At 45.5% G+C, this 24,110-nt stretch overlaps 4 protein-coding genes, 1 long non-coding RNA gene and 2 other non-coding genes across 10 annotated transcripts in view; 5 read left to right on the top strand and 2 right to left on the bottom strand.

The window, feature by feature from the left end:
• The first annotated feature begins 2,611 nt into the window (after positions 1 to 2,611).
• Positions 2,612 to 6,239, top strand: nppc (natriuretic peptide C). The gene is made up of 3 exons (XM_058073579.1): positions 2,612 to 2,839; positions 3,124 to 3,416; positions 5,869 to 6,239. Exons 1-2 carry the CDS (start codon positions 2,747 to 2,749, stop codon positions 3,394 to 3,396), a joined length of 366 nt encoding a protein of 121 aa, XP_057929562.1. The 5' UTR covers positions 2,612 to 2,746; the 3' UTR covers positions 3,397 to 3,416; positions 5,869 to 6,239.
• A 1,226-nt stretch (positions 6,240 to 7,465) lies between these two features.
• On the top strand, positions 7,466 to 13,988 carry ncl (nucleolin). 2 transcript variants are annotated; one of them, XM_058072767.1, is made up of 16 exons: positions 7,467 to 7,658; positions 8,511 to 8,609; positions 8,682 to 8,790; positions 9,193 to 9,282; positions 9,978 to 10,205; positions 10,385 to 10,540; positions 10,700 to 10,783; positions 11,090 to 11,213; positions 11,300 to 11,436; positions 11,508 to 11,634; positions 11,707 to 11,843; positions 11,917 to 12,058; positions 12,303 to 12,448; positions 12,617 to 12,743; positions 12,900 to 13,189; positions 13,320 to 13,988. In XM_058072767.1, exons 1-16 carry the CDS (start codon positions 7,641 to 7,643, stop codon positions 13,382 to 13,384), a joined length of 2,079 nt encoding a protein of 692 aa, XP_057928750.1. In that variant the 5' UTR covers positions 7,467 to 7,640; the 3' UTR covers positions 13,385 to 13,988. The 2 variants fall into 2 exon arrangements, with proteins under 2 accessions (XP_057928751.1, XP_057928750.1); XM_058072768.1 differs by lacking the exon at positions 9,193 to 9,282 and having other exon boundaries at positions 7,466 to 7,658.
• On the top strand, positions 9,766 to 9,904 carry LOC131130326 (small nucleolar RNA SNORA57). Its single transcript, XR_009130025.1, has one exon. It is a non-coding gene; the product is annotated as a small nucleolar RNA SNORA57 (small nucleolar RNA).
• On the top strand, positions 10,251 to 10,319 carry LOC131130325 (small nucleolar RNA SNORD82). The gene has a single exon (XR_009130024.1). It is a non-coding gene; the product is annotated as a small nucleolar RNA SNORD82 (small nucleolar RNA).
• Positions 13,989 to 15,287: 1,299 nt separating the features above from the next.
• Positions 15,288 to 24,110, top strand: part of LOC131129334 (uncharacterized) — a 23,461-nt gene continuing 14,638 nt past the window's right edge. For both annotated transcript variants that reach the window (XR_009129829.1, XR_009129828.1), the window contains exon 1: positions 15,288 to 15,449. This is a non-coding gene — a long non-coding RNA (uncharacterized LOC131129334). The remainder of the gene's footprint in view (positions 15,450 to 24,110) is intronic.
• Positions 17,308 to 24,110, bottom strand: part of b3gnt7 (UDP-GlcNAc:betaGal beta-1,3-N-acetylglucosaminyltransferase 7) — a 14,145-nt gene continuing 7,342 nt past the window's right edge. Inside the window, exons 1-2 of one of the 2 annotated variants that reach the window (XM_058072769.1) lie at positions 22,119 to 22,255; positions 17,308 to 19,427 (exon numbers count right to left, since the gene is read on the bottom strand). In XM_058072769.1, the coding sequence (XP_057928752.1) occupies positions 18,173 to 19,427; positions 22,119 to 22,120 (1,257 nt within the window). In that variant the 5' untranslated portion in view covers positions 22,121 to 22,255 and the 3' untranslated portion in view covers positions 17,308 to 18,172. Of the gene's footprint in view, positions 19,428 to 22,118; positions 22,256 to 24,110 lie in introns of those variants that run through there. The other variant, XM_058072770.1, reaches the window with a different exon arrangement.
• LOC131129330 (lisH domain-containing protein ARMC9) overlaps positions 19,286 to 24,110 on the bottom strand; it is a 26,042-nt gene continuing 21,217 nt past the window's right edge. The window contains exon 26 of the mRNA XM_058072762.1: positions 19,286 to 19,427. Coding sequence (XP_057928745.1) covers positions 19,423 to 19,427 — 5 coding nt within the window. The 3' untranslated portion in view covers positions 19,286 to 19,422. The remainder of the gene's footprint in view (positions 19,428 to 24,110) is intronic.

Raw genomic sequence — 24,110 nt, 5'->3', positions numbered from 1 at the left:
CTACAAAGGTCATACGGTGATGTCAGAGGTACTCATGCACGCCCCCTGGTGGATTAAAATCAATGTTGTTATTTGAAACTCGTAGTTGCTGCTAGTCTTGTAGCCTCCATTGTGTTTGTTTTCTTAGGAATTGACATTGATTCGTTGTCATGATGCTAGCATTCTTCGCAAGATGAGTCAGTGAGAAATGATTTCTTGGGGAGAAATGAGTTCCTAGACAGCTTCCATGTTGGATATGACTGCCGCTTGCGAAGGAACGAGCCACTGATTCACGAGTAAAGGAGTTTGAAGTAATTAGTCATATTTGTGAAGTAGAGGTGATGGTCGTTAGCTAGCTAGCTAGCATTGGCTATCGCGGCTTCTTAAAGGCAAAATTCCCAATCCTTATGTGAAACATGAACGTGTATTTCTTTCCCACTCAGTGGCCTGGAGGTTAGATGGTTGGCCTCACGATCAGGTCAGGAGGTGGGGGCTCTGTCATGTTGTCATTTTTGGAACGTTTGGGAACAATGTCCCAATATTATGTTAAGGAAATTCAAAAAGGATTATTTAAGAAGGAAGTGAAAGGTGAGGTGCTTGGAATAGCCTCACCTTCTCATCTCCTGTCCAGGTGGCACGGCGGTCGAGTGGTTAGCGTGCAGACCTCACAGCTAGGAGACCAGGGTTCAATTCCACCCTCGGTCATCTCTGTGTGGAGTTTGCATGTTCTCCCCGTGTATGCGTGGGTTTTCTCCGGGTACTCCGGTTTCCTCCCACATTCCAAAAACATGCTAGGTGAAATGAATGAAGCATGAAAATGAATCAACTAAATGAACTAAACTACATTGGCCACTGGTCTCGCTGCTCATGACTATAGGGGTGTTATTTCATGTCTAAAGGGCTCTAATGTTTACAAATTTAGAAGATCGTAAACAGGTAATTATGAAAACATTCAATTTATTGATATTCAATCCTACTTTGGCCTGCACGGTGTCAAGTGGTTAGCACGCAGGCCTCACAGCTAGGAGACACGAGTTCAATTCCAACCTCTGCCATCTCTGTGTGGCGTTTGCATGTTCTCCCCGTGCATGCGTGGGTTTTCTCCGAGTACTCCCGTTTCCTCCCACATTCCAAAAACATGCTAGGTTAATTAGCGACTCCAAATTGTCCATATGTATGAATGTGAGTGTGAATGGTTGTTTGTCTATATGTGCCCTGTGATTGGCTGGCCAACAGTCCAGGGTGGACCCTGCCTCTCGCCCAAAGACAGCTGGGATAGGCTCCATCCTGAAACTGAGCTGAAGCTTCTTCTTCTTAAGTCCTAGCATATCTACTTTCATTACCCCCCTTTTCTTACAGTAAACCTCTCACCCTGTGGAGGAGTCCTGACGTGGTCAGGTCTCGGACCCCATGATTCATGGTCTTCATATCAGTGACGTGTGCTATGTGGAAGATACTGACTGAAAGAGTTCCACACTGAGGGCTTTTCCCAGCTGAGTGTCTGGTTGCTCTTGGGGGGGGGGGGGGGGGGGGGGGGCAGGTCAGCTGCTCCGACGTTTCTTCCTGGAAATATCAGGATGGACCATGGGATAGTGAAGACTTTAGCCACACCCCCAGGTGACCCCCAGGTCCCCTCAGGTGTCTTTCATTGTCTTTCAAGTCTTTCATACGCTCACTTTCTGCTATCAGGCACTTTGATGTTTGGGTGATATCTGGCCATGGAATCTGCCTCGGCGCTTCCCTCTACGGCACAGCAAACACTGCCACTCTGTGTCTCAACACGGGCAGTGCTGCCTGGCTTGGTGGCGTCCGTCGCGGCACTCCACCACCTACGACACATGGATCCTGTATGCCTGCTTGGCATCTTTGTCCAACATTCCTATCCGGCCTTGGAACACAGCAAACGTTGCATTCAACACCATGATGTCATCCAAATGGCTTTTGTTAGTCTATATGTGCCCTGTGATTGGCTGGCCACCAGTCCAGGGTGGACCCCGCCTCTCGTCTGAAGACGGCTGGGATAGGCTCCAGCATACCGGTGACTCTCTCTCTATATATATATACATATATATACGACCTTGTGTAGGGGTGGGCTGGAACCTACCCCAGCTGGCTTGGGGTCAGCCAATCACAATCATGTGTGTGTGTGGGGGGGGGGGGGGTACAGGAAGTAGGGGGTTCAGAAGTGAGTTTTATCCGGGCATTGTAAGCATCAATAAGAGCCCGTTGCTGTGGTGTTGAGGTCTGGTGCTTGTGTGTCTCTGACATGCATCATCAGCCATAATCATATATAGGCTGCACGTGGGTTCGTGATGTGCACACGTGCCCCTGCAGCCTCCACGAATGATGTGACGGAAGTGCAACCTTGAACGTGCAACAGGCCGGTGCATGTCCGCCGCCCCCCCAAGCCTCGAAGGGCACCCCGGGTCCCGCACGCCGCATCCCAGCCGGGACACGGATGCATCCCGACGGATCCACGTCCGTCCCATTTCCCCCAAAGCTTGATGACGTGCGTGACGTGCTCGGGGCAGGTAGGCGAGGACGGGTGACTACCGTGACATCACCGCGGGCTGCCTATAAAGTGCTCTCGGGCTTCATAGAGCAAGCAGAGGAGCACCGGAGGAGCTTTGGAGTACAAGGAGGGAGCCCAAGCTTTTATTGGCTGCTATACGACACCACCCATCCACCCATCCACGCATCCACCCATCTTCTCGTTGCACTCCACGCCAGAGCAGAGGAATCCCTCCACGGCTGAAATTTCCTCAAGATGAACGTGTCCTTCTTGGTTGCTTGTGGACTTATTGTCACGCTGCTGTCGGGGAAGATGGGAGCCAAACCTTTGACGCAGGCACAGCAGAAGGTGGGTCAGATGCTGTCACGCATATTTCATCATTTCAATCACTTTAAATTGAAACGACTTAACGCTAAAATGCTTCACCTGTACCCACGAAACATAACTCTTCATATTCTTGTGATGAAATGTCTGCTTATTTGTAAAACTTTTGGAACTGACATGGATGTGAGTTCACGCAAGTTCATCTTCATTCAGACCAAAAGCACCTGCGAAATATTCTTACACTCCATAGCATCCACTCGAGCTTTCTCTAGTTTTTCCACAGTAGTGACGTCATATGCTTCTTTCAGTCTCTTCGGAGTTTGCTGGGCGAGGAGCTGACGGACCTGCTGGAGTCGGAGGAGCGGGACCGGCGGATAGAGGCGGTGCGCGCTCGGATGCGCCTACTGAGAGATTTACGCACGGACGTCCGGGCCAGGGGGATGTGGGCTCGGCTCCTCAACGACCAGCCCGTGCCTCGGAGGCACAAATCCGGCAGCAAGAAGGCGGGCTCCACCGCGCGGAGCGGCTGCTTCGGACACAAGATGGACAGGATAGGCACCATCAGCGGCATGGGCTGCTAGTGCTGGATCGCACGTAGACGGTCAGTGTTTCGGTTCTCCTCTTAAGACCGGTTGCACTTGACACCGGAGCCCGTGGATGGGGACGAGGGGCGGGCTGCATCCGTGGAGCACATTAGCAAGGACGGGTACAGGGACTGCTGTAGGTGCAAGAAACGTTACTTTAAACGGTATGTAGCCTGTTAGTGTAGATGGAGGGGGGGGGGGGGGGTCCCTTTTTTCAGCAGCACTTTAAACATCAGACCACATCAATTAAATTTACACAATTTAATTTAATTTAATTTAATTTAATTTAATTTAATTTAATTTAATTTAATTTAATTTAATTTAATTTAATTTAATTTAATTTAATTTAATTTTTAATATATATTTTTTTTTACTAAATAAGACATCCAACTTGCTAGTCATGTTGCCAGTTTGTAATGTTAAAAGTTGAAATACTTAGAAAGCAACTGGCGGGCCGGATTCAAACGCGTGGTGGGCCACATGTGGCCCCCGGGCCGTAGTTTGCCCACCCCCTGGTGTAGCTGGACCTGTGACTCACTGGTTCTTTCTCTACGCTTGATTTCCTATGAAGTCCACACATGTTGTTATTGTGAGTCAAGCTGACTCGACACACCGGCCGTTATCAAGTAACCTCAGAAGGTTCATCCAAAGTGGGAAGTCCTCCTACACAGAAACAGGAAGTGATGCCCTCACAAATACATGTGGATGTCATCATGAGCAGGCATGGTGAAGGCAATAAGGAAGCATGTCCTTTAGAAAATGTAGCGTCATGCTAGTTTATTAGCTAGATAACAGTGAATCTATCCCTTCAGAAAATGTAGCGTCATGCTAGTTTATTAGGTAGATAACAGTGAATCTATCCCTTTAGAAAATGTAGCGTCATGCTAGTTTATTAGCTAGATAACAGTGAATCTATCCCTTCAGAAAATGTAGCATCATGCTTGTTTATTAGCTAGATAACAGTGAATCATCTATCCCTTTAGAAAATGTAGCATCATGCTAGTTTATAACCAAGAAAGCAGTGAGTCTATCTCTTCAGAAAATGTAGCGTCATGCTCGTTTATTAGCTAGATAACAGTGAATCTATCCCTTTAGAGAATATAGCGTCATGCTAGTTTATTAGTTAGATAGCAGTGAATCTATCCCTTTAGAAAATGTAGCGTCATGCTAGTTTATTAGCTAGATAACAGTGAATCTATCATTTTAGAAAATGTAGCATCATGCTAGTTTATAACCAAGATAGCAGTGAATCCATCCCTTTAGAAAATGTAGCGTCATGCTAGTTTATTAGGTAGATAGCAGTGTATCTATCCCTTTGGAATATGTAGCATCATGCTCGTTTATTAGCTACACGGCAGTGTACCTATCCCTTTAGAAAATGTAGCGTCATGCTAGTTTATTAGCTAGGTAGCAGTGAATCTATCCCTTCAGAAAATGTAGCGTCATGCTGGTTTATTAGCTACGCAGCAGTGTATCTATCCTTTAGAAAATGTAGCGTCATGCTAGTTTATAATGTAGCATCATGCTAGTTTATTAGCTAGCTAACAGTGAATCTCTCCCTTTAGAAAATGTAGCGTCATGCTAGTTTATTAGTAAGTAAGTAAAGTTAATTTATGTAGCACCTTTCACAGACAAGAGGTCACAAAGTGCTTCACAATCAAAAATAAAAAGTATAACAGTAAAACAATTATAATAAAAATGTATACACAGTTAAGAGAAGAAAAAAAAACGCAGATGAACGCAGAGAGAGAGGAAGATCATTCCAAAGCCTAGTAGCAACAGCCTGAAAGGATTGGTCCCCTCTGATCCGGAAAGGGGTACGTGGAACTGTCAGTAGGTTCTGGTCCACAGACCTGAGTGATGTAGTGGGGGTGTAAGGCAGGATCAGGTCACTAATACCATGCATGACCATGCAGTGCTCTAAAAAGGAGGACCAAAATGTTAAAATCTTTTTTTGTAAAATAGGCCATATATGCGTTCTCCTGTTTGTGCGAGTCCGAATCCTTGCTGTAGAATTTTGCACCAACTGTAGGCGAGACAGCTTTTTCTTACCTAGGCAAGAGAAAGGACTATTGCAATAGTCAAAGGATAGCGTGATTAGCTCCAAATCATGATACGACACCATAGTCCTGACTTTGGAGATATTGCTCAGTTGAAAAAAACAATTCCTCATCAGTTGTTTGCAATGCTGCTCTATTGATGTGTCCTCGTCAAAGATGACGCCCACATTTGCTGAGGCGTCTCGGATGCCTGGCCCAAGTCACCCAAGTACTGTTTCATTCCTGGGATAGAGTCATCAGAGTCTGTGTTTTATTCATGTAAACTAGATAGCAGTGAACCTATCAATGAGTACATGCCAAGACTCTTTGCATGGATCCACGCCGATGCATTGATATGTTTGTCAGGGAAACATTTCATTGGATGAATGAAGATAACATCTAACATCTTCTATCCCTCTCTCATCTCCAGATCTCCGGATGGGAAACTTCATTTTGTTCTCACACGAGGGAAATAAACTGAGCAGACGGGACACATGGAAGTCGCCATGACCAGCATTAACAGGGACTGAGATGACAATGCTACAAAAGCCTGATACAAATATATATATATATATGATCAATACGCAGGTATATATCCATAGATGTATACCGGACCAGATGTTGAGACGACGGTGTAAAAACTACAAAGCGCAAGGCTGTACATTGGTTGCTGCTGCTGTAAATTCATGTACTACATTCCCCGCTAAATGTATTTATGTTAAGAACTATTTATATGTTTATAAAAAAAGAGATATTTATAAATGACTTTTATTTATGTAACATGTTGAGAAAGGATGCAAACTGCAGGTCAATTCTGTTTGTAACTTTTTCTTTTGTCTCAGATAGTTGTAAATGTTCTCCAAAAGGATAAAGATGTGCACCTCCACGTGTCCTCTCAGGCTCTTGTGTTGGTGGGAACCAGGTCTGGCTTCAGTAGTCCAGGGATGTACTGCATATACATAAGTAGTATGTGTATGTATAGTATATGAATGAAAACCTCATGATGCTTTCCTCAGCACGCAGTCCAAAAGAGACAAACAGGAAAACAAGCAAGCAACAGGCAGTTGTGAAATGGAAACACATAAAAGTCAAGTCCATAAAGTGCGTTTATGAGGGAAACATGAAAAAAATGAAGTATTTTGGGGGCAGGTTCTTCCACAGTCTCGGGGTGTAACCCGCCAAGATGAGACGCAGGGTTCCCAAATGAATGTCAGTGACTTTTTACATTCAAATCCAATAATACGTCACTATGGCAACAGATATGACGCAACACAAGTGCTTTTCACTCGCCAAATGTTTTTGTGTACAGAGTGAGGGATACTTTTACGTGCAGTACAATTATCCTCCACTAGAGGTCAGAATAACTCCGAGGTGATGAGCTGTTGACAAATGACTCCACATTTGACCAACTATTGTTCATTCTCACAATAATAAGGAACGTGCAAGTGCCAACAGGGCAGACGGGCAATTGTGGTGCGTGTTTTTCAAAATAAAGTGCAGTGAAACGTTTTCAGGGTATTTTAACGTGGTTCTAATCTGTGATCAACATGCGCATAAATCATAATGATAAGTTATATATGTATCTGTATAGCATATACAGTATCCATCCATGCATTCAAACAATATTACTTAATACCGTCTTCAAGTAAAAAAAAAAAAATTATGGTGAGGCGGCTTTTATTGTGTAGCTGTAGCCGAAACCCATGCTAAATACCTACATATACACGTTTCCGGTATAACAACCATGTGCTACATTTAAACTACGTGCTTCCAAAACAGCTGCAAGCCCACATGTTACCCCCCCCCCCCGACCCCCAATCACATGACCAGTGTAAAGTAATATGAAGCAATATTTTATTTTATTTCATATTATTCTTTAAATCTTTCTCCGAACCCAACATTCTAAGTATTGTAATTATTAGAGAAAGTCCTGGTAAAACAATAGTCATTTTTAACGCCATGCAGGCGAAGCGCGGGCACGATTTAAATGTACCCTGTTCTGATTGGACGACAGAGTCAGGTGGTATGTCTTCGCGTGGCCGCGCTTTGTTAGAGACTAAGGAACGCGTTCCCTTCGGCTCTGTCTTTCCTGTCTCTAATGCCCCAACGTGAAGGCGCAGCCACGTGCATGCATTAGCTGTTGACGAGCTTGATTTTCCAGCGTCTTCTTTTTTGTGTTTCATTGAAACACACGACGGCACCATGGTGAAGTTAGCAAAGGTAGGCCATTTCTACTTAAAAGCCATTTTTTGCGCAATAGTGGTTGCTTTGTGTCTTGGCACGAGGCCTTCATGGTGAAGTTGCTACGTCTTAAAGAAGGGATTATGACATAAGTGGAACTGGTTGCCGAGACACTACATATAATTACTGTATTGTATCATATGTATGTTTAAATGTTATATTTGTATGAGGGCAAAACGCGGTGTAATGGCGATTAAAATAGGCGTTTCTTGCTGGGAAGTGAGCGGCCATGTTTGTTCCCAGCTCGGCCTGCTAGCCTTCTGTAAGCTAGCCATTCAAAATGGCATTCGTGCGCGTTCTCGTCTTGATGGCTCCAATTTGACGCACACATGACGTAAACCTTGTCGGCTGCTATTTTTTAAACACTATTTATTTAGGCTACGGAGTGAGCAAATCGGCTAATGAGAGTATTAACGCGAGGGTTAGCTGTTGAAATGCGGGAACTTGTCGGTCCCTGACGCTGCGCAGCTACTGGTACGGACTTATTGACACTGTTTGAGGATCGGGGGCTTATGTCTCTTGTACGACTGCAATTTTCAACGCTTCGTTAATCTGCACGTTCGATCGCATACACGCCGCTACGTTAGCCAACATGCTAACATACATATCCACGTGGGTTTTGCGCCTCCTCCAGTGACACACGAGGCGGCCACGCTTGGCCTACAGTGGGGACCACCCCCACGTGGTCTCAGCCCTACTTTATCAAATGCTAATATAATTAGCTATACTTGTTTCATTTCATTACGAGACCCCCAATGCTGGAATTTGAGTGTTTTGGTAATTTGCTTGAAATCAAGGTAAAAAGTCTTACTGTTTTTTTTTTCCATGTAGGCAGCAAATAAACAAGTAAGCCAGAAGAAGAAAGCTCCTCCCCCTCCGAAAGAAGTGGAGGAAGAATCGAGTGAAGAGGAAAGCAGCGAAGAGGAAGAGGTGCACTGCCTTGTGCATAGGTGATATTTTCACGTTATGTATATTGTACTAATTGACCAGGTTTATTGACAGGCACCACCTCCAAAAGCGCTGAAGAAAGCGACACCAGCCAAAGCCACCAAGGCTGTTAAAAACGGCAAAACCGCCAAGAAAGCGGAAAGTGAAGATGAAGACGAGTCAGGTAAGCCCCCTTTATCACTGTGACAAGTGAATCTCTGCCAAGTAGGATTCCTTATTTTATTTTCATATTTTGTGCAGTTCGAACCTTTATACGTTTAATATTGGAACCTGAAGATGTGAAATGGCACACCTATAGTCACCTTTACACTGCCCAGCAGTAGCTGATGGTTATGTTACGTGCATGCTGTGAAAATTCAGACCTGCAAGAAAGTCGATGTTTCTGTGATCATGTCTGAAATTCAAGTAAGCCCACTGGCTTACAGGCCATGTTCTTTTCATGCATTGCTGCAGCACATGAAATGCAGCACAGGTTAAATGCTGGTGTCATTTCACATTTTGAGGTTGTTAGACCCCCCTCCATGAACCTGTGGAATGAACATGGGCTGTTATGTTAATCCCACAGAAGAGGAAGCCCCTCCCCCAAAGAAAGCTGCTAAAGCCGCACCTGCAGAAGAGTCTGAAGAGGACGATGATGATGAGGACGAAGATGATGGTCGGTCATCCTGTGTTTTAATACAGCGAGTGTTAAGGCTATGAACCCTTGCTGATTTTGTTGGTTTGCCCACAAATCTGTTTTTCTTTCGACCTTTTCCTCACAAAGTCAGATGTGATAATTCTGTACTTTTAATGGGATATGTATTTGCACATGGAGAGGCAATCAGTCAGAGTTGCCAAGCGACAGCCCACCAATCATAATTAGTCTGCAAAGAGTGGGCCAAAATGTCCTCTTGTATGCGTGCTTGCAAACCAAGGCTTTGCCACCAAGTATTAAGTCCTTTTGACTCACAGGATCATTGAAATACAAAACTAAAGAATATATTTTATTTTCTGGATTTTCCGTTTGGTGTTTTGTCTCTCTCCGTGTTAGAATACATCTCCCATCAAAAGTATAGAATTATGCATATCAGTGGGCAAACCAACAAAATCAACCAGGGATCAAATACTTTTTTACACTGTGTATAGTGTTACGTCCCACCCTCCTTTTCTTGGCACACGTGTGGTTTTGCGATGCTCATGTGTGATATGTTTGGAGGAAAAGTGAGCTACAGCGCTATGTCTTCGGTGCTGGTGTGTTTCATTGTCCACCAGTTCTATCCTCAATCGCTGTGACACGTAGCATTTCTTCTGTTCATCTCATTTTGCACGACTTTGAAAAAAATTGCTAATTTGATGGCTGGTTGTCTCCAGATGAGTCTGAAGAGGAACCCCCTCCCCCCAAGAAAGGAGCCAAACCTGCTGCAAAGGCTCCTGCCAAGCAGGTGAAGGGCAAGCCTGCAAAGGAGCCCTCAGATGATGATGATGATGATGACGACGATGATGAAGAAGAATCCGAAGAGGAGGCCCCACCTCCCAAGAAGGCTGCAAAACAAGCGAAGCCAAAGGCCAAGCCGGCTCAGCAGCAGGCGGAGGAGGATGGTAAGATGATGATGATGATGATGCATGCTGGTCTTGCTGGAGTGGATTGCAAGTGATGATCAACAAGGGACTTAATTCTGACAGATGATGTGGCTTGACATGTATCTGATGCAGTGCTGGTCTCTTGAGGCTAGCTTACCGTCATGGCCGACTTTCACCCATGGCTTCTTGCCTTGCAGACTCTGAGGAGGAGATGGACACCACACCTTCTCCAGCCGCCGCAAAGGCAAAGAAGGCAGGCATGGTGAAAGCCAAGGAAGAATCTGAAGAGGATGATGATGAGGAGGAGGAAGATGAAGATGATGAAGACGAGGAAGATGATGAGGATGACGAAGGTGAGTCATGCTACTTTGCCATTGGCCCAGCCTTCAATGCAAGGTGATGGCTGTGGAGGCAGAATGAGTAGCATGCTTGCTGAGGTGGTGGCTTGCTTCTTTCAGAAAGCCCCCCCCTCCCCAGTGCCAAGTGAATGACTGTATTTTTCCGTCAAACAGAATCCCCAGCGACCCCCGCAAAGAGGAAGGCAGATGGCAAGAAGGAGGCCCCACCTGCCAAGAAAGCCAAGTCGGATGGAAATGGTAAACTTTCCTTTATGGAGTATACTTGGAGCATCTCTACTACTTTATAAATGTCATGAAGTAGCAGCCCATAGTCCTTTGCACTATGTATGTAGTAGACATACATCAAACATGGGGGGGGGGTACCACCAATGTAACATTAGTATAGAACACAATACGTCTTTGAATGATTTTCTATGCACATCGGCGTTCATATTCATGATTTCTGACCTTGGCTGTAGGCAACCACAGAGCAGTTAGCTAGTTTAGGACTAGCGTGGGTCAAGCTGTGAAATAAAAATCTAAAGTGTCTCCGTCTTCCGTCAGGTTTCTGTCTTTTTGTTGGCAACCTGAATTCTGAGAAGAGCTTTGACGACCTCAAAGCGTCAATGAGGAAATTCTTCTCCAAGAACGGCCTTGAAATTGCTGATGTCCGGTTAGGTGGCTCCAGGTATGAAAGGCGTGGCTTGATGCCATCTGCTGCAGGACCATGCTCTGTGGTGCAGGCAGTCATGTTCAAGGTCTCCTCCATTCTAGGAAATTTGGCTACGTGGAGTTTGAATCTGAGGAGGACATGCAGAAAGCGCTGGAGCTCAACGGTAAAAAGTTCATGGGCCAGGAGATCAAGTTGGACAAAGCCAGAAACAAGGAGAATGCACAAGAAGAAAGGAAAGGTACTGCTGGCATTGGCTGCTTGAGGAAACGTTGTACGCCATTCCCTTGACACTTTACCATTTCTCCGCAGAACGGGATGCACGGACACTTTTTGTCAAAAACATTCCCTTTTCTGTCAAGGCGGATGACCTGAGGGAGCTCTTTGAAGATGCGGTGGATATCAGGATGCCGCAGGGCCAGAACAACATGAGCAGAGGGTGGGAAGAAGTTTGCTAGAGCAATATGAACCACACATATGCAGACGTGAATACATATGTTCTCCTTCACAGCATTGCCTACATCGAGTTCAAAACAGAGGCTGAGGCAGAGAAGATGCTAGAAGAGACACAGGGTTCTGATCTGCATGGGAGGTCCATTATTGTAGACTTTGTAGGAGAGAAGAGCCGCCAGGGCGCCAAGGGGCCAGGTAAATATTTAGTGCAGTGTTCCCATTTGGTTAAAAGAAGCGAGTTGATGTGAAGGTATCTTCTTGCTTGCAGCGATGGCAGCATCAGCGGGGGGAGCCAGTAAAACGTTGGTGGTGAATAATCTGGCCTTCAGCGCCACAGAGGAGACCCTGCAGTCCGTGTTTGACAAGGCTGTTTCCATCAGAGTGCCGCTGAGAGATGGCAGACCCAAAGGGTGAGCACGGTACTCTGGTGCCACGTTGACTCCAGGTTTTCACCTTCTCATGAGCTCCTGGTAATCTGGCCATGATTATGCATGGATTCGCACGAGAAGCAGAGGCAGTGCACGGTTTAAACCGGCTCCACCCCAGTCACGTGAGGGTGTCGTGCCATGTCTGCTGTGCTACAAGAACATTGCAACGGTTGGCAGCCTGGTGCTGGTCTGAACCCACATCCTCATCATCCTTTGTCTTTGGCAGCTTTGCGTTTGTAGAGTTTGAGAGCGTAGAAGACTCCAAGGAAGCCATGGACAGCATGAACAACACAGAGATTGAAGGCCGCACAATCCGACTGGAGTTCAGCCAGAGCAGAGACAACCGGGCAGAAGGAGGCAGGGGGAACTCGGGTAGGTCATCAAAACCACACTAGGATGAAGTTCTTAGCGGATGTGATGAAAACTTGAGCTTCTGAAATACTGTGATGTGTAAGATAGTCAAGTCCTGATCTTCACCAGCCTCACTGATGCTTTAGTGAGGAACCAAGACCAACTTTGACCCACTGTTTCTGTTGCCAGGTCCAACAAAGACACTGTTTGTCAAAGGTCTCTCAGAGGACACGACTGATGAAATGCTCAAGGATGCCTTTGATGGGGCGGTGGGCGCTAGAATTGTCACAGACCGAGACACGGGGTCTTCCAAAGGGTAGGTGTGGCACGGGAACACTCAAATGACCAGTAGACTTGAACTTGTTGTAGTTGTCTGATAATGACACTTGGCCACGACATGTATAAACGTACACGTGGCGTTGGCGAGGCGATGCCGTAACCTCAGTCTACTCTTGACCTGTTCCCTCTTCAGTTTCGGCTTCGTGGACTTTGACAATGAAGATGATTGCAAGGCAGCCAAGGAAGCTATGGAGGACGGCGAGGTCCATGGCAGCAAGGTGACGCTCGACTACGCCAAACCCAAGGGTGAGGGCGGATTCCGTGGAGGCCGCGGAGGTGGATTTGGCGGAGGCGGTTTTGGTGGCCGTGGCGGCGGATTCGGCAGAGGAGGTCGCGGCGGCTTCGGGGGACGTGGCGGCGGCTTTGGCGGCAGAGGTAGAGGAGGCCCTCGTGGAGGCGGTCGTGGACGTGGCGGCTTTGGAGGCAAGTGTAGTTATCGATGAAGTACAGCTTGTATCTTACTAAATACTACTTCCATCTCCGTGGTTACGGTTGCTGTTCTCCCTGAGCGCGGCGTTGTGCCAACTGCTAAACCTTTGTCTTGCCCTTCCAGGTGGACGAGGCGGCGGAGGATTCGGAGCCAAGCCGCAAGGGAAGAAAATCAAATTTGATGACTAAATCCTTTCTTTTACTTTTTCAGTGGACTCTGGTTTCATGATTTTTCAGAGCTTTTGGACATTCCAGAAAGCGTCATTGGTATATTTAACTGTAATTGGGCATTTTAGCCCTTATATTAGATCCCGCAAACATGACCCACCCCCTGTGCCAAAATGGCATGTTTTGACCTTTCAGCTGGTGAGTAATGTCCGGAATGCTATCTGGCACCCCTCCTCATGCTTACGTTGTCTTTCTGAGGGGTGAAATGTTATGGGTCTGGCAAAACCAGTTTGCTGTGAAAACTGAGCTCTCCTTTTTTTGTTTTGTTTTTGTTGTTCTTTGGTCTCCCAGATGCATACATGTGTAAATTAAAAGCGCTGTGTGATTCCATTTTACCATTTGTAAAATACACTTGTACCCACTTGTTACGCTTTCATCTGTTTTGCCTTTAGTCTTGCTGTAACGTGTAAAGCGTATGTTCATGGAGGATTTCTTTTGGGACATGATCTGTTCAAGGTGGAAGGCGAGAGCACCTGATCTGTAACATTTGTAGTGTTAACGCATTTCCCCTTAGAGTCTAATTGTCTCCTTGAATAAACCGTAAAGGTGGTGATTTTTAAACGAACGTCCTACTGACATCCATACTTGCTACTTACTCCACGCACGCGTCTTGGCAACACCAAGTGTAGCTATGCTTACTTCACAAGAAGGAGCCTATTACATGGCAGATTCATGGCACATTAATTAATTAATCCAGATTGCAGTGGGACCCCGAGCCCCCCCCCCCCCCCCCCCCCCCCCCGCATAGTTAATTTCATGACAGTAGTAGGGTTTTCATGTCATTACTGACAAATGTTGCATTGTGGAAGTACTTCCAATTGAATATCAACTTTAATATTTTAAGATCAATTTCTCTGTTCCTCGTGGTCATGAACAAAAACAGCTCCATTTATCATTTCTACATTCTACTCTGATCGGAGCACGGGACTACATCCCGGAACTACATATCCCACTCTTAGTCAGTCTCTTCCCGATCAACTTCTCGCGCTCCCTATCATGGTGGATTCTGGGCTCCATGCCGTTTTTAACCTTCATTCCTTGGCGGGCAGATCCCTAACAGTGGGGAAATACAAGGCAGCCATTTGAGACGCAATGCATCCTGGGAGTAAGCACACGGAAGTCCCCAAAATGGGCGGCGCCATAACCGTACTGGTATTTTGTAGTGACTTTATTCTTTTTTTTGGTAGTCAGTTTCACTCCTGACGTTAGCAGAAATGAAAGCAGTTGGCTGTGCTATCACAACATCCATTAGGTGGCGGCATACACATCAAGATACGGTTCTAGTCGGCCAGTAACACTTGACTAGTTGACATCTTAAACTTGGAGCGAGGTATTTGTATACTAAAGCGCTTTAATGTTGGTAATTAATATTTAATAGGGATGTACGAGTACACTATCTGTATCTGTTCATCAAAATGATCTATATCCCTATCTGTGATGGCAGTGGGCGGGGTATTCAAAGGAAGTGGGTGTGGAAACGGGCGGGGCTTACACCAGCACATTTTTTGAAGTCTGACATTGAATTGGGTTGATCAGAAGTTGCTATATGTATTATTTATTATTCAGCTATATGTGCGTGTGTTTATATTGATCATTGACTTTATTCTTTCATTCGTTCAGTTCACCAAGTAACTTTAGATACAAAGTCAACCTAATAGAGCGAGCTGAAGAAAACTTAAAGAGACACTCGTCCCAAATGCACCGTGAAGCCGTGTGGCTTCCGCCGTCCCGGGAGGCGGGCTCTGTATGAGATTGGCCAATCACAGAGCGCGAGGAGTGAATAATAATAATAATAATTTTCTTCGAACGCCAATAATAATGATAATGACGAAATGTACGCGTTTCCTGCTCGTATCCGGCAAAAGTGCATCATCCGTTATGCCGAATATTTAAGAAGGCCTTCGCAGCAACTACCGAAGTGTAGAAAATGTTGAAGGCTCATATTGTAACCCTTTCTCCACCAGGGGGCAGCCTAACTGCTGAATTCTCGTCCAAACTAAAGTCAGGTGTGTCGAACATTCCTAAGGTGAGTATTATCTCCTTCAACATCAAACCTCAAACGAGAAGCATTTGGAATAATTCATTAGCATTCCAGTTAGCATGGTGAGGGTAATGGCTAGCATAACTTACACTGTGACCAACAAATGGTCAATCTTTTTTTTTTGGTTGGTGGGGGGGGCAGGCAGTGTATTTTTGTCGAGGAATAGTCCTTAGCTTTGGTAAACACTATTTTAGTAGCTCTTCCACTCCAAGCCAAGTATTAGCATTGTCGCCTCTGCTTGTGCCAACAAAGTTGTTTTCCTGGAGTACTGGTGTGAAAACTGCGGCTCCAACCAGTAAAGCCATGAAGCAGGCTGACATCAAACGCTACCTTTCCTCAATTAGTGTCAACAAAGGAGGCAGGGGGGTGCTAGCACGCTGCGGTGGATGACCATGCAGTCAAGTCCCATAGGGTCTTCTTCCCCGCCATGAAGGTCCCAACAGCCGTTACCACGTTCACCATCATGGATTATTAGCAACGCATTCCCCCCAAAATATCGGTTCCATTTGACCTCGTGTTCCTGTGTAGTTCTGTGTGCTCATAGCTAGCTAGTGTTACGTAATGGAAGTGTTCTCCTTACAAGCTAGACTACATCAGTAGGACACAAACATAAAGAAAAGAGGCCAAAGTATCCTCGTTGTTGTGCAAAGTCAATGGTGATGTGTGTGAATGTACTACGAATATACTAATACTTCATGTAGAGGATGTTTACATTTTCAAAAAAACCAATGAAATGCCAAAATAGTTGTGGAGGAATCGGATGATGGTTGCAACAATGGTTGCTGATTCAGGTGCCCTGGTGAGATCTGGTCTGGTCTTCGTGTTCTTGCAAGGTGTTTCACGAGGACCATCGGTGTATTTGTTCCCTCCACAGCCACGTAGCGCAAGGTTATGTGTAGTGTTGGTTAGCGTGGCTGCCTCTCCTGCGTCACTGTTGGCTGACCTGTTGGAGATGTTCACAAAGATGCTGATCTAGTAGGCCACATGCTCAAAGAACCAAACACAAACTTTATTGACATCCTTTAATGTGCACATGTACAATATTTACATCACCGAGACCGTAATGACCAGACCTCTGCCAGCGAGGGCCTCATCCCCAAAATGCAAAGCAAATCTAAGACGTTATAAATATGTCACATATGTCAAGAACAAAAGCACGTTAGCTTCATGGTGAAGATGGAACCGCTTATTGACACTCAGGACTTTTCACCAACTTTCTTTATAAATAATCTTTACATATTTTCTTTCTTTTTCTATTTTTTGCATATTTTCTTGACTTGATTCCTACAAAATACTTAAATATTTTAACGCTACGCTATGAAATACATTATTTTTCCTCATATTATTATTTTCTGGTAAAACCTTGTGTGAATACGCTTTCTTCTAATCCTCAGAAAATGACAGCTGCTTTTTTTTTTTTTACATTTTCGCACAATTTCAAATTTCTTCTTGAAAATGTTCTAATTGTGACTTTATTACAATTAATATTAAACTTTTTCCACTGCCTACTTTTTCAAATACTGCAGTTTTTCACAACATTATGACTTTAACATTTTACCTTCACGCTACTCATTTTATCTTCATTCTTGTAACTTTACTACAGATTTGTCCATTTAAAAAAAGTTCTTAAATGATCATTTTGGAATGTGCCACAAATGGCCCCCGGTCCGCATTTTGGACACCCCTGCTTTGCATCCTGGTACCAGTCGTAGTTTTTGTACCGTGTCACAGTGTAAGGCTTGGACGTCACATCAAGTATATCAGCACGTTCGGGTTCACGGGCAGCTCTCCACAGCCACTCAGGCACGCCCCCCCCCCCCCCCCAAAAAAAAAAAAGATTGCAAGGACCTGGACCATGGCCGTGTCCTGGTGATCCTGGTATGGCCCTGTCCTGGTGACCCTGGTATGGCCAGGTCCTGGTGACCCTAGTATGGCCAGGTCCTGGTGACCCTGGTATGGTCGTGTCCTGGTGACCCTGGTATGGCCAGGTCCTGGTGACCCTGGTAGTAGGAGAGTACTGAGGTAGAGACCAGTCATTCTCATACTTTTAAACCACACATCCAGGCCAAAGATCAAGTAATATTTCTTATGAACCATAAAAGTCACAGCAGTACAGACGCTGACCTCTAGGGGGCCAAATACCAACATGTTCCTCAGCGGACCAAAACATGACGTCTTCCGGCGGTTGGACGAATGTTAAGCTAGCTACTAAGCGACTGCTTATTTTCATGATTTTCATTCAGCTTTGTGTTGTGACGCCATGTGCGGTGTTTTGGTGCGTTGGCGCTTGCCCCCACTCGGGGCGGAGACCCACTCATCTCTGGGTCCACCTGCGTTCTCACCTGACCAAATCAACCATGCTAGCAGAGCTACGGACTAGACTTGCTTGGTTTTAACCGGACCAGTAATGACAAGTGTGGTCTCCACATGGAAAATAGCATTCCTTCTTTATGGCAGACAAAAACATTCATGATTTTCTTTAGTGGTAATGTTCACATTTCCGGGTGTTTCATTAGTGATGGAGGGAGAGCAGTGGAGCAGAGAAGGTTGCGAAGGAAAGAATCCACGTCATGGTGTTCCCATTCCACAGCTTCAGTGTTTTAAATGTCTTATAAATAGAAGAACTTCAAAGAACATCGTTTAGCTAACTGTCCCAGGAGAGGATTGCGGTTCGCCTTGGACTCTCCCGACCAACAGTCCTGCTCAAGCTATAGGATCTCCACTTTTTGTGAACAGACCAGGTCGCTGTTGACCAGGTCCCACATGCGTAGGAGTTCTGCTGGGAGCAGTTTGTGAACAACGATCATGCTCCTGAAGAAACAAGGTTCTTTGTTCAACTTGCTGGTTTTGTTTTTCACCAGGCCAAAGGTCTTAAAGGCATTGTGTTTTATTGGAGCCACCTGAAGGACTTCCAGGCACATACCTAAGAAGACATCATCGATGGGGTACAGCTCCAAGGTATCTGCGACCCAATGAAGCCTCCTGGCCAGGTTGCCGTCCATCAGGAAGCCCCCGCCCCCAGCGTACGGGGGGTAATGGGTCTTATTGTACAGAGCCAGCGGGATGTAGTACTTATTTTCCTTCTTTCGAATGGGCTTCGCCTTGACAATCACATCTCCTACAAAGAGGTTCCTCGCACGGTTAGTGCTGCTAAGGAACTCAAAGATGTTCTCCACACTGACGAAGACGTCGTCGTCCCCCTTGAAGATGTACTGAACACTCGGGCAGTAGGTGTGGAACCATTTGAGGAAGTGGGTCTCCTTCAGCGTGAGATTGAAGAAGCTATCTAAGAAGTCCCACTGGAGGATATCCCCGTAGATGAGGTTCTCATACTCCACCAGCCTCTGATGGTTGGCCCTCTCGGCCTGGTTGGACGGTTTTCCCAGTAGGAAGAATGTCTTGATCCTCTTGCCATCGAGGACTCGCTCCTTTCCCCAAGTTTTTCGAATGAGCTCCCTGCGATCGTGCTGGGTTGCCACAGATTTGATGACCATGAGCAAATAAATGTCCCCGGAGCATTTTGCCGGGTGGTTGAGGAGCATCGGGAAGTAGCGACAGTGTCGATAAAGCATGAACTGCTTGAAGGTGTCCTCCAGACCCCGAAACCAATCCTGGCCTGAAAGATTGTGGTTGGCGCTACAGTTAGTGGCGGTCACATCCCAGGTGGTGGTGCTGGCGTCGTCAGTGATGCTGGGTTCTTGGGTGGTGGATCCGCCTCCAGGAGGAGGGTTTTGTTTGCTTGCCTTCCAGAAGCCTTTGACCCCCTGAAAGGACTGGATCTTCTCCTGAAGAGGAGCTCTGGACTGCACTCTCCCCGAGGTGTCCATGCGTGCTTGCCTTTCCAGTTCAGATGGCGCCCCCATGTTGATGCTCCCTCTCTGGACCATGGTGAGCGCCACCACTGCCAGGAAGAACATCACACTCACCCTCTTGTAGACCTTCCAACGATCTCTGTTGTTCATCCTGGTGGAGACAAACACAAGAGAAAGTTCAGATCAGCGCTTGCATTGTCGATACAAGATCATGAGGTACTTGTTGGGGGGCAACCACAGCAGGTCATCACCTAAGGGTGCGCTACCTACCCTCCTTTGGAGTCAAACATGATTGGTTCATTTGCTAGTTAAGATCAGACGGCTTTCTCGCTGGAGCTGAATTCTGCTAGGTGTCTTTTCAACCGTATGGAGACCACTTGGACCTAGTCCACCTCGTTGGCCTCTAGACCGTGTCGGCTCAGAAGTAGGAACGGATCACTGGGTGAAAACGATGTAATACGTAATAACGCCTAGTTGTCACGCTGGAAACACACACAGACAGAACCATGTGACCCACCAAAACCACACAGCACCAAAGAACGAATGCACTGGTGGTGCGTCAGATTCCGCTTGTCCGGCGTCTCTAGACTGCCGACCAAATGGAATTACTTCTGCGAGACATTTTGGAATATAAAGTGTCATTCCGGACCCCTAGGCCCTCATGTTGATGACCCCTTGTAATGTTGATGACCCCTCAGCCCTCACGTTGATGACCCCTGGTTCCTAATGTTGATGACCCCTCTGCCCTCGTGTTGATGACCCCTTGTAATGTTGATGACCACTCGGCTTTAATGTTGATGACCCCTCGGCCCTAACGTTGATGACCTCTGGGTCCTAATGTTGATGACCCCTCGGCCCTCATGTTGATGACCCCTTGTCATGTTGATGACCCCTTGGCCCTCATGTTGATGACCCCTCGGCCCTAACATTGATGACCTCTGGGCGCTGACGTTGATGACCTCTGGGCCCTGACGTTGATGACCTCTGGGTCCTAATGTTGATGACCCCTCGGCCCTCATGTTGATGACCCCTTGTAAAGTTGGTGACCCCTCGGCCCTAATGTTGATGACCCCTCATTCTTTCACACCTTTTCTTCTCTCTCTGCACCCCTGGATTCAAGCTTGATCTTGGGAGGGTCCTCAGTATTTAGCCTTTAGTATTTAATCCAGATATAGCTGTCCAGGTCTAGCCCAGTTGGGGGACATCATGAGTCTCAATCAACAATACTGAAGAAGAATATAATTGATTTTGGTTTTTGTGATGCTTGCCGCTCTCATCACCCTACTCACAGGGAATATATTATTATTATTATTATTATTATTATTATTATTATTATTATTTCTCACCAGGGCACCACACTTAGTCTCCAATTGACTACTTTTTAACAAGTAGCTCATCTTATCAGACATGTCAGATATTCATATCCACCCTATCATCATTAGTGACCACGCCCCAGTCTCTCTTTTCACCGTATTCATCGATTTAATACATCATTAGGCTTTCTAAAATACTTGGAGAGAAAGTGGACAATGTTTTTATATTTTAATAACCAACCAGAAACCTCGCCTTGGTTCTCTGGGCAGCAAAAGTAGAACTGCACGGGAAGATGATTTCATATTCATCATATAAGAAAAAGAAAGAACGATTTTTGGAATTAAAATTGGAGAAAAAAAATCAAAGTGCAACTGCAAAAATGAAACTGCGCTTATGCGGATTCATAAGATGAGAATATCCTGAGTAACCTAAGAAAATTGGAATTAGATTTAAAGGACCCCACCCCGGGGGTAATATCACAGCGGCTGTTTGAGACTTGGTCATTGTGATCCTTTCTAACCATCGCTGACATTTGATGATGTTTCTCTTCTTCTGTTATTGTCTTTGCAATTGGAGTTAAAGTCAAATAAAACATAAAAAAAAATGAAATAATACTCCATATGGCAGGGAACACTTTTGATGGCAGAGCAAATCTCTTTAACATCTATCAGCATTTACATCAATAATACTATCTGACTAGGACAACAAAACAAGTCATAAGTGATAGTATAAGCTTAACATGATTTATAAGTGATAGTATAAGCTTAATATGAGATATAAGTGATACTATATATAGAAATAAGCGACCACAGAAGTGTAACAGGCGATAAAGCGCCAAGAAGCAAGAAGAGAAGCGTACCAAGCAACAGTCAAAGAAAGCCAAAAGAAAGCTAGGAAAGGTGGTGAGGATGATACCAAGGTAGTATAAAATACCTGGACAGTCCAGGATTTTCTTTGCAGTGTTTTGTGAGAAAGTCTTTATTGCCATAACGTGTACTCCATGTTCTAACGCGGAGTACATGTCTAGTTTAGTAGTACTAGCCTGGGGCAGTAGTGGCATGGTATAATGACAAATATGTACTTTCCATCCTTCCAAGCACACTAGGGAACATGGAAAGGTGACAAGGTGCCTTCACCACAGCCAGAACTCCTTCCAGTGCGCCAATGAAAGTGAAAATGAAATGGAAGTGGTGCTACGTAGTACATAGCAAGATATTCCGGAAGAAAGCTGCTGTCACTTGGAAGAATGTGGGAATGTGGTGTCACATCCAACCTGAAATTGGATTTCCATCATTTCATGCCAGGGCTGGTCCCTTCCACTACGCTCTCCATCTACTCTATGTTCCTCCACCACAGCATGGTGATGGAGTAGAACACCATGCAGAGATGGTCTCCTCTCAGGAAACAACACTCCTTGTGATGGTGATGTCCTACAAGTTCATCTCCAACTCAGGTGGGTAGAGAGCCTCCACTTAAGAGTTCAGGCAAGACATGAGAAGTGAAGAAGAAACCATTCCATAACACTTACATTGGGAGTCTGGTGGAAGACCTCAAGCACCTCCAGCCAATCAGCCAATCAATAATCCTGTCCAGGGAAAAACCACGTGTGACAGCAGGGATGACTTGGAGGGAAGGAAGGCGTTTGTGTCCACACTGCAGCTGCTCCCTCCTCTCACTCCTCCTCCCGTCCCGCGGAGCTTTTCTACATGCACACGCGTCACCTTGGCCCGCCCACCACACACACAGACGGAAAAACTCCACCCCTGCAGGGTGGCCCAGGGCCGGCCTGGGGGCCAATGGCTGCTTCTCATCACATCATTGAACAAGACATAAAAGTCATTTAGGAGAATACAAAGTAAATATCAGGAGTTGAATATCCAAGGAAAATGTTTAGGAAGAGGAACTTCCATGAGAACTCCACGGAAAGAGAATCCAGGATTTGATGTCACGGTACTAGCATGGAGTAGAACTAGCCAAGACAAAACCACTTCAGCGTTCCCAATCTTGGCTGCTTTTTAAAGTGTTCTAAAACATCCAGGGGCCGTGAATGGCCCCCGGGCCGCACTTTGGACCGCCCGGCCTTAGCGCTTCCATGTGAAGCATTTTCAGATGTTTCATGCCCCCACCCCCTCCACTGTGGTGTAAAATATCATGAATATGAAGTATGGACTCATAGCTATGAAAAAGCTCTAACGTCACGGAACGCTATGGATCTGCCAGCGTGGAAAAACTACCCTGACCCTGCCGGACTGGACTGTTTGTGTGCACAGTGACTGGTTCCAGTCAACCAGTCACTAGGATGAGAGCAGCCGGCGGAGGTCCTGTTGTTAATGAGCAGTAACGGTGCAAACGCCAAGTGCTTCCTTGCTGTGTGGCTAAGGAGTACACCTGATGGGAAACCAACACACGCCCCTTCCTCGGGGCGTGGGGACTTTAGCATCCTTGGCAAGAATGTCCATGGTGGGACATCATCAGCATCTGGGTGGGCCCCCGCGTTCTTTGATTGTCAGTATGGGACCCTCGGTGGAAAACCCCTGGCCTGGGGTCCTGATGGAAATGTCCTGGTCTTCATTGGATGCCATCAGGCCATCGGATCAGTTCATCACCCAAAGCTAATTGAACCATTAACCATTGAAATATGTCAACAATATACATCATATACAATATATATATCTAGCACTAGCTAGTATTTCATAGTAGTACAATGTTCTATCCATCCATAGGAGGCTTTCAATGTAGTATTTCATAGTAGTACAATGTTCTATCCATCCATAGGAGGCTTTCAATGTAGTATTTCATAGTAGTACAATGTTCTATCCATCCATGGGAGGCTTTCAGCTAGTATTTCATAGTAGTACAATGTTCTATCTATCCAGGAGAGGCTTTCAGTGTAGTATTTCATAGTAGTACAATGTTCTATCCATCCGTAGGAGGTTTTCAATGTAGTATTTCATAGTAGTACAATGTTCTATCCATCCATAGGAGGCTTTCAATGTAGTATTTCACAGTAGTACAATGTTCTATCCATGCATAGGAGGCTTTCAATGTAGTATTTCATAGTAGTACAATGTTCCATCCATGCATAGGATGCTTTCAATGTAGTATTTCATATTAGTACAATGTTCTATCCATGCATAGGAGGCTTTCAATGTAGTATTTCATAGTAGTACAATGTTCCATCCATGCATAGGAGGCTTTCAATGTAGTATTTCATAGTAGTACAATGTCTCTCCATGCATAGGAGGCTTTCAATGTAGTATTTCATAGTAGTACAATGTTCTATCCATCCATGGGAGGCTTTCAGCTAGTATTTCATAGTAGTACAATGTTCTATCTATCCAGGAGAGGCTTTCAGTGTAGTATTTCATATTAGTACAATGTTCTATCCATCCGTAGGAGGTTTTCGATGTAGTATTTCATAGTAGTACAATGTTCTATCCATCCATAAGAGGCTTTCGATGTAGTATTTCACAGTAGTACAATGTTCCATCCATGCATAGGAGGCTTTCAATGTAGTATT

The sequence above is a fragment of the Doryrhamphus excisus genome, chromosome 5 (assembly GCF_030265055.1).
Source record: "Doryrhamphus excisus isolate RoL2022-K1 chromosome 5, RoL_Dexc_1.0, whole genome shotgun sequence".
Lineage (NCBI taxonomy): Eukaryota > Metazoa > Chordata > Actinopteri > Syngnathiformes > Syngnathidae > Doryrhamphus > Doryrhamphus excisus.
This window is presented reverse-complemented; position numbering and strand designations above follow the sequence as displayed.

Bases quoted from the DNA above. Each gene is read 5' to 3' on its own strand.
- nppc (XM_058073579.1), top strand. From the start codon at position 2,747: ATGAACGTGTCCTTCTTGGTTGCTTGTGGACTTATTGTCACGCTGCTG. The intron at 2,840-3,123 runs GTGGGTCAGATG...TGCTTCTTTCAG, and splicing joins TGACGCAGGCACAGCAGAAG to TCTCTTCGGAGTTTGCTGGG.
- ncl (XM_058072767.1), top strand. The intron at 11,437-11,507 runs GTACTGCTGGCA...ATTTCTCCGCAG, and splicing joins TGCACAAGAAGAAAGGAAAG to AACGGGATGCACGGACACTT. The intron at 12,449-12,616 runs GTAGGTCATCAA...TTCTGTTGCCAG, and splicing joins AGGAGGCAGGGGGAACTCGG to GTCCAACAAAGACACTGTTT.